Below are 9051 nucleotides of genomic sequence, written 5' to 3' on the forward strand. Positions count from 1 at the left end.
AATTTGAGATTTTCAACGATCCATTTCTGACACTCTACCATTTAAATAAATTCATTAAGGGAAAAGATGTAGCAGAGTTGTTGATAATAAATTTTATGTATTGCAATTTAAATATCTATAAATTTGTTTATGTTCTCAATGGTTTTTAAGTTATTATATAGAAGTTGTATAAAATTTCCTGGATTTTTTTTTAATCAAAATTACCCTCTTGATAAATTTAATTTATTAATCAAAAATATTCGGAAATATTAAAATTTTTTAATACTTTTTTTTTAGTCATATCCCATACGAAAAAAAATATATATCCGGATATATCAGGCAAATCTGTATATATACGAGACATATTTTTATGTAAGTCGCATATACGCAAATTTGCCCAAATATCCGGATAAATATTTTTTTCGTATGGGTAAAAAATAACACTTTTTTGAAATTATTTTTTTAGCGGTAATTTTGAATATCATTACGCACGAATTTTGGTTAGTGCTACTTTATAAAAATAAATTAAAAATTTTTACCCCTGCAATGACATTCATTGGTTCCTTGAAATCTTGATGCTGGTCCTCGCCGTTGAGTCAACTTTACCCTCTTCTACAATCATTTTTATTCTATTTATTAAATAAATGTTGACTTTTTCATTGCATCTTCAATCTTAATATCGTTTTGTAATAAATCATCAATACAAGGACGAGTAAAATATAAAAAGTAAATGGTTACTTTAATTATTTTTGTGAAAATCGCAACTCGCTGTGTCGACGTTAAAAATGAACATCTAATATGACCAGTAGTTCCTTGATGATCTTCAGTCAGCAACTGTCCTCTGAATGGTTGCATACAGAATTCACCAGTAGCTCCACCAGTGACAGTCATGAGTATAATCCCGCCCGGCTAAACTGAGAGAGAAAGAGAGAGCATTGGAACTGAGACTTAACCTGACTTATCCTTATACAGAGAAAACAGAACTCAAAGAACGCAAACTGCGTGATAATCGTCTGTTACAAGATTTAAGTAATTTATTATTTTTTAGTTGATATAATTTGTGATTTTAGGAACGAAAAATCATGGAGGAGATTTTGGCTAAATTATTAGTAACTGACAATGCAGTAATTAAACAAGTATGACTAATACTATTTTATTTTAAACAATAAGAACTTAAGTTTAGACACGTGCTTAGTTAATTATGTACACATACTTTGATTTAAATATGTGATTAAAAAAGATATTTTTGTTTTCTAAAACGATAAAAAATTATTTGTTGATAAGATCATTGAGCTATTGCTCCCTGTGTTTACAAATTAAAAATTGTTAAGTATAAATTAATATCAAACTAATTAATAAGTTATTCAACACAAAAAATTTGACTTTTCACTGTCCAGTCACTGAAAGAAAAAAAAATAAAATTCAAATAATTATTTTTCTTGTTTCCATAAATACTCAAAATAATGATACTGAAGTACGCAGACGTCTAATAATTTTTGAATTTTTTTTAATGATAAATTAAATAAAAAAAACAATATTTCAAAAAATTGCACCTAAAGATATTTAAATTTGCTACTTGTGCATTTTTTTATTTTTTTAAAATTAAATTGTTGGAAAAGAAATTCAAAATTTTATAACTGTTTGCTAACTTCAAGGTCATTCGAAATAAGGCATTTTTTAAAAATTAAATTAATAGTTGTTATTTTTAAAAAAACTTGCTTCAGTTTCGTAATTAATTTTTAAAAGCATTAATTGAGGCAAGCAAACATTTTGACGATTTAGTTGATACCTTCTCAAATGTTTACAATTAAAAAATTTCAATATATCATTTATTTGGTTGAAAAAAAGGAATTGAAGAAATATATTAATTTAAAATTTTAATTAAATTATTGTTGATTCGGGCGTGGTAATTTCAAGTGGAAGCGAATTCCAGAAATTACAACAATTAAAATTCTGAAGTTAGAAAACAATTAATAATTTTTGGTTTTTTTTTTATTTTTCAATCAATAAATTACAGAATAAAAAAAAACTATAGCAGAGTGGCCACAAACCTGAAGAACTAGAAATATTGGGAATTATCAGAGAATTTCGAAAAGTATCCGAGAATGAAATTGTGACAGTTCAAAATTTAAAAAATTTTCAATAATATACGAGTTATAAAAATTAAGGGATCTTAAAAAAATTTCAAATTTTAAAATAATTTTCAACAGGTTATAACTCGAAGGAAAATGATCGTACGAAAAAAAACAAAAGAAGCGAATTGTAGCTTCAAGTGTCTAGTTTTCTGATCTGGTCCTTAAATTTTTTTATTCTATGCTGTTCCGGAGTAATCCCAAGAAAACTATTGAAAAATAAATTTAACAAATTTTTGCTCTTCTTAAAAACGGTTTTCGAGCTTAAATAAATTTTTCTCGATGATTATAATTGATTTTTAATTGTTCCGGAACAGTGCATAATAGAATAATTTTAAAACCAGATCAGACAACTAATTGAACCTACAGTTTGCCTTTTTGTTTTAGTTGTAAAACCATTTTTCTTCGAATGACTAACTGTTAAAAATTACTAAAAAATATTAAACTATTTAAACTATTTTTTATTAATTATTTTACCTTACACATTTTTAACATCGAATAATCAAAAGTAGGCAATATTCATTTATTGTATTGCCATTTTTTATGGTTTTTCGCATGATTTAATTATCAAATTTAATTATTGAAAATGAAAATATAATAAAAACTTTTAATATCTAAATGATACGAATAAAATATATAAATCAAAGAAAAATGTAAAAAACGAATTTCCAGTCTTTCAAATTCGACTATTATTTAAAATCTCCCCAAATTATTAAATAACAGGTGATTTTGAACTTTTCAAAAAGATTTGTTGCTTAGAAATTAGGAGGACTTAAAGTTTATGTAATTAAAAAGTATTAAAGTAATTTTTTTTCCAATCTTTCCAAATCGCTTTTCTTAATTGAGGGTCATAAAATAAGCGAAAAAAAAAAAATTCTTCTAGTTTTCAATGTGATACAGCCTACGATATTAGCAATGTCCTAAAATCGACTTACTTTAATATGGAAACGAATGCAAGCATTAAGCTTTCGCAATTCATGCATTAGAATCTACAAAAATAACATTAAATTTATTTTATAGGGTACAGTCGAACTAAGAGCAGCTTTAAAAGCTCCTGAAAGTGTATCAATTTTATGTCAAATAATTATTTCATCAGATAATTCAGCTGTAAGAAATGCATAATTTATTTTAATTGCAATGCAATTATTTTTTATAGATTTGAATATCATAATAAAAACTTTTGTTTTAGATAAGACAATACGCTGCAGTACTCTTGAGAAAACGATATGCTAAGGGAAAGCATTGGTCCAAATTGCCGTTGAATATAAAAACTCAAGTTAAATCAATTTTACTCCAAGGTCTTTTGAACGAGTCAGAAAAAATAAATAAAATGGCAATCGCTCAACTGATTGGTGTGATTGTAAAACACGAGTTGCCGAATAATACATGGCCAGAATTATTTCAATTTATTCAACAACTTGTTTCAAGTGACAACATTGTCGAGAAAGGATTGGGAGTGTTTACTTTGTCACAAATGACTGAAGTTGCTCCGGAAATCTATACCGCACATTTATCCTCATTAGCTAGTCTTTTAGTTGAAACCTACCGTAGTCTGTCAGAACTAGGTAACCCCGTAGCATTTTACATAATTAAAATAATGCGTGATCTGGCGCCATTGGTAGAAGGGAATCAAGCGATGGTCAATGCGTACAATCAAATGATACCATTGGCAATGGGTACAATACAGTCTTTTTCATCAGTAGATCCAGATAAAGCACAAGAAGCAATGGAGTTATTTGATGATCTATGTGATAACACAGTGACTCTTGTATCTCCTCATCTAAAGAGTTATGCCCATATGTGTTTGGAAATAGGAAACAATAGAACTTTGGACGATATGCTAAGAGTACGTGCTCTAACATCTCTAGCTACTATGATCAGAGTTAAATCACGTGGAATTATTAAACACAAGTTGATGGAACCAATTGTTGAGGTTCTTTTTAAAATCATGTGCACACCGGAGGATGGACAAGATGAGGACGAGTTCGATGATGAAAGTTCAACATTCACACCGGTAACTCGCGCCAGAGAAACTATGGTTGTAATGGCGACTCATTTAAAATCCGAAAAATTGGTCCCTCTTTTGCTTCGTCTTATTGAGCCAAGTTTACAAAGTGGTGATATTTGGGCCAAGCAAGCTTCATTTTTAACCGCCGCATCACTAGCTAAAGGTTGTTCCGAATACATCAGATCTAAACATCTCGTATATTTTCTCAAATACATTCACGAAGGAATAAATGATCGTTCTCATATTGTTATGAATGCTGCACTTTATGCTTTGGGTAAATTTTCCGAATACCTCCAACCGGAAATCAGCCAATATTCTCAGCAACTTTTACCCGTTCTTTTTGATTATCTCAGACAAATGTGTGTGCATTTAAATAAAGAAAAATCCCAACCACCAGTAGTTGATTGCATGTTTTACGCATTAGAAACATTTTGTGAAAACTTAAACGATGAGATCCTGCAATATCTTCCTACTCTGATGGAGAGACTATTTGAGACTTTGAGTATTGACGCACCGACGCATATTAAAGAACTTGCGATCAGTGCAATTGGAGCAGCAGCAAGTGCCAGTCAACAGAATATGCTTCCATATTTTCCTAAAATAATTGCGATACTCGATCCTTATTTAACAACAAAACCAAATGACGAGACAATGAGCTTACAAGTACAATCAATTGACACACTAGGAATTATTGTACGGACAATTGGTGAAGATAATTTTGCTCCATTAGTTGGTAAAACTTTAGACTTAGGACTGAAACTTATTACTGAAAATAATGATCCTGATATACGGAAAGCTGTTTATGGATTATTTGCTTCCTTAGCGTCTATCACTAAGAAAGAAATAGCCCCAGCATTGCCGCAAATTTTAGAGTACATTTTTAACAGTATCCAAAGTTCTGAAGGAATCGTTTCTCAACTTAAAGAATATGAAGATGCAGCTTATCCGATTTATGAAGATCTAAGTGATACTGAAAATGAAGAGGAAGAGGATATTGAGCATACTGACAATGAGGATGATGGAAATGATGATGATGACGTAGCAGCTTACGTACTCAGTAGCTCTTACATCGAAGAAAAAGAAGAAGCTATTCTAGCTTTGCGTGAAATAGCTCATTATACTGAAGACGCATTTTTACCTTATTTAGAAAAAGCCTTCGAAGAAGTATTCAAACTTATAAATTACCCTCAGGATGATATTAAAAAAGTTTCATTGGATGCTTTAGCTCAATTTTGTATTAATTTTTCAAAAATTTATTCGAGTGAAGGTAAACAGGCTTTACTAAAAGCATTGTCTGTTTTTATTCCAAAACTTTCCGAGATTATTCGTCTTGACGTTGAAGCTACTGTTGTAATAAGTGGACTCGAAGCTCTTACTGAGCTTTTAAAAGAAATTAAAAGTGAGGTACTTGTTGGTGAAGGTCATAAAGAAGCTATAATGAACTGCGTGATAGATGTTTTTACTGGTAAAATAGAGTGTCAAGATCAAGAAGATCTAGAGGATGACGATGAGGCAGAACAAGATGAATTTTTGGTAGAATGTGCTGGCGATGTATTGTCCAACTTTGGAAAAGCTATACCTGCCGAAGACTTTGCCAATTATTTTAAAATTGTGTTACCATTTTTGAAAGAAAGATTGAAAGAAAATAAATCAGATCCTCAAAGATCCTTTGCAGTTGGTACTATATCTGAATGTTTGTCTGCACTTCGGCATATGACGTCGACATTTGTTCCGGAACTTTGGCCGTTTTTCAAAAAAAGAACACAAGATCCAAGTCCTGAAGTCAGAAACAATGCATACTATGGTATTGGGGAGCTCGCTTTTTGGGGCAGAGAATCTGTTTACTGTCATTACAGTGAAATTTTACAGCTGCTCTCTAATGCTCTGCAAACAGAAGAACATCCTGGTCCCCGAGACAATATGGTTGGAATTATTGCAAGACTTATTATTACAAATTATTCATTAATTGATGTTGAGATTGTTTTTCCTGGTTTTGTTCAACAATTACCACTAAAGAAAGATTTTGAAGAATATCAATCTGTTTTTAAAGCCATATTAACTCTCTACAGAGATAGACATCAAGTTATTAATCCTCATATATCAAAACTGATAATGATTTCTATTAATATAATCCATGAGAAAAAAGCTCCTAATGACGGTAATTATAATAAAATTATACACTGAGAGAAAAAAAATTAAATTCAAGTAATTTTTATTGTTTCCATAAATACTCAAAATTTTTCATTTTTTTATAAAATTAAATTGATAGTTTTCATTTTACTTCACTTTAGTAATTAATTTATAGAAGGATCAATTACTCAACACAACCAAACATTTTCACAATTTAGTTGATACTTTCTCAATTTTATTACAAATTTCAATAAACCAATCATTTGGTTAAGTAAAAAAAATTAAATGAAAAAAGGCCATTCGACAGGCAAAATAGAAGTAGATTTTTCATTATTTATTTAATTATTTAAATCCGTAAGGTAGACGGTGGCGTTTAAAGGTTCATCTAAAGCTTATAAGGTCAATTATATTTATGCATGTCAATTTTTAACAAAATACTTTATGCATACTTTAATGTTGAGATTTTAAATGTGTTAGACGGCAGTAATCGGAATTGGAACAGTTACATGAATTTATTAAAAAGTGTAAGAACAAATGCAACAGCTAAATTTCAATAAATAAATCGCTAATTTTCGTTTAATATAAAAAAAATAGTACTGAAATATAAAGCTCATTAGATAAACTACATAAAAATATTAACAAGATTAAACTATTATAAATCACTTGAAAGTTATCAAATGAGAAAGTCAAAAAAAATATTTTTTTTTATTTTTCTGAAAATTTTTAAATTCATCAAAGTATTAGAAAAAATTATCTAAAGAGTACGCAACATAGCTTAAATTGAAACAAATCGAATGAACGTAAAGATTCAATCACCAAAAATACATTATCTCTTTGGGATCAAAAGTTATCTAAAGATAAATCAAGAAAAGTTGAATTTTTTCAAAAATTAAAAAATCTTTAAGCGGCTATAGCTTTTAAACTTTTTGGCCGATTTAGCTCATCTTCGAACTGAGCCGAGCTCTTTAGCTAAAGAATATGTAAAAAAAATTTCATCAAGATCGGTATAGAACTGTCGACGCTATCGTGGGAGAACCGCGCGTTATATATATATATATATAAATTTTTTCACCAATAGAATTTTTGGAACCTACTTGACTAAAATAGACAGAAAATGTTGAAATTTTTGTAAAGTCGCGTCATGAAGACAAATACAAGTTAGATTTTTATAAAATCTACTAAACAAATATAATTTAACGTTAGAGCTACTTCTGTGTACTATTAAATATTAAAATTTTATTTTTTAGTTGTGTAAATTAATATTTGAAATGACAAACATCGACGAATAACTTAAGAGTTTATTAAAAACATGATTTTTAAAAAGTAACCGTGGCTGAACATAAGTTCGAATCTCATATAGAGTAAAATTATTTATAAAAAAAATATTTGTTGAAGTAATAATATTTTTTTGACAAAATGAAATTTTTTTCTCTCAGTTTGTTGTTGTAATTAAGTGTAAGTTTAAATATTAATTATATAAATTATTATTTTCAGAAACTAAACAAATTGTTTTTGAATTTATAAATTCTGTTCAACAAGATTTTCCGAATGAGTGGAATGTTGCATTTGCTCAACTGTCGCCAGAGCTTCGTCAAACTCTTGCTCGTTAAAATAAGTAAGATTTATACTATAAATTACTTTTTCTCGTACAGTAATTAGCACTTTGCGAGTGAATTACAAGTTATATTTTTATTATCATAGTCGGCTTTTAAATAAAAATAAGTCGTATGTTTAATAAATAATTTAATTTCAAAGCAGTTGAGAAACATAAAATTTTTTTATTAAAAATGTTAAATTACATATGTATAGAAAAAAATAATTTTTGGGCGCAAGAATTATTTTGCACTGGTCGAGTAAAAATTTTCTTGTGGCGAATAAAAATTTTTTTTCTGAGCACGTATTAAGAAAAATTACTCAATATAAATAATTTTATATTGTTAAATTTATTTTTTTGCTTACATATAAATTGTATATGGATTATCTAAAAAGTTAAAAATTGTTAAAAAAAAAATATTGGGATTATTACAAGTGATAAATGTATTATTTCCAGTAAATAAAAGTTTCCATTTTTACAATTTATTTTTATTATTACAAAAATTATTTAAAAAAAAAAAACAGTAGTTGATAATAATTATAAATACTAATAATATAAGTTTCTGATTATACATTTATATCATTTAATGTTATCAATTTAATCTTTTTCAAGCATCATTTAATCACTTAAAATATAAGAAATGAACAAATAACAATTGGATAATATTTCCTTCGTAAGCGATCGAGAAAAATATTATATTGACGTGATACTTTTAAATATTTTTTTCTTCTTAATCATAACAAAAAAGTTCATATAACTATAAAAGAATGTGATAAGAGATTCTGCACAATAGCACTTATGATTTCCGTAATACATAGACTATATATTGACGATATCAAGTGGTGTTGTGATATCATGAGTATTATCAGAAGTACAGCAGATAGATCTAAATGGTCAGTCGATTTTATTCAGACAACAAGGCTTTACCTTGTCTCGAGTTTCGCTTCGACAATGTCATCTAAATCTTACTAATAAACTCATAATTTAAAAGTGCTGGTATTGATAAAAAAAAAAAAGTATCAACTATCACTTGCGATTTGTGACTTATTGTGCAGTTTCAATACCAATATTGACACGTGTTTTTCTTTGAGGAATCTCAATTCAATAATTTAAATTATTTATTGATAATTGTGATAATAATTAACTAAGAATTTAAAAGTTAATAAAAGTCAATTGATGTAGATATTTAAAATTTATTTTATGGCCAT

At 28.1% G+C, this 9051-nt stretch overlaps 1 protein-coding gene across 1 annotated transcript; it reads left to right on the plus strand.

Moving 5' to 3' along the window:
* Positions 1 to 890: 890 nt before the first annotated feature.
* Positions 891 to 8247, plus strand: LOC103580529 (importin-4). The gene is made up of 4 exons (XM_008562311.2): positions 891 to 1115; positions 3132 to 3218; positions 3301 to 6277; positions 7744 to 8247. The coding sequence occupies exons 1-4, from the start codon at positions 1062 to 1064 to the stop codon at positions 7857 to 7859; spliced, it is 3234 nt and encodes a 1077-aa protein (XP_008560533.1). The 5' UTR covers positions 891 to 1061; the 3' UTR covers positions 7860 to 8247.
* Positions 8248 to 9051: the final 804 nt, after the last annotated feature.

This window comes from Microplitis demolitor, chromosome 4 (assembly GCF_026212275.2).
Source record: "Microplitis demolitor isolate Queensland-Clemson2020A chromosome 4, iyMicDemo2.1a, whole genome shotgun sequence".
Taxonomy (NCBI): domain Eukaryota; kingdom Metazoa; phylum Arthropoda; class Insecta; order Hymenoptera; family Braconidae; genus Microplitis; species Microplitis demolitor.

Bases quoted from the DNA above. Each gene is read 5' to 3' on its own strand.
- LOC103580529 (XM_008562311.2), top strand. From the start codon at position 1,062: ATGGAGGAGATTTTGGCTAAATTATTAGTAACTGACAATGCAGTAATT. The intron at 1,116-3,131 runs GTATGACTAATA...TTTATTTTATAG, and splicing joins ACAATGCAGTAATTAAACAA to GGTACAGTCGAACTAAGAGC. The intron at 6,278-7,743 runs GTAATTATAATA...TATTATTTTCAG, and splicing joins GAAAAAAGCTCCTAATGACG to AAACTAAACAAATTGTTTTT.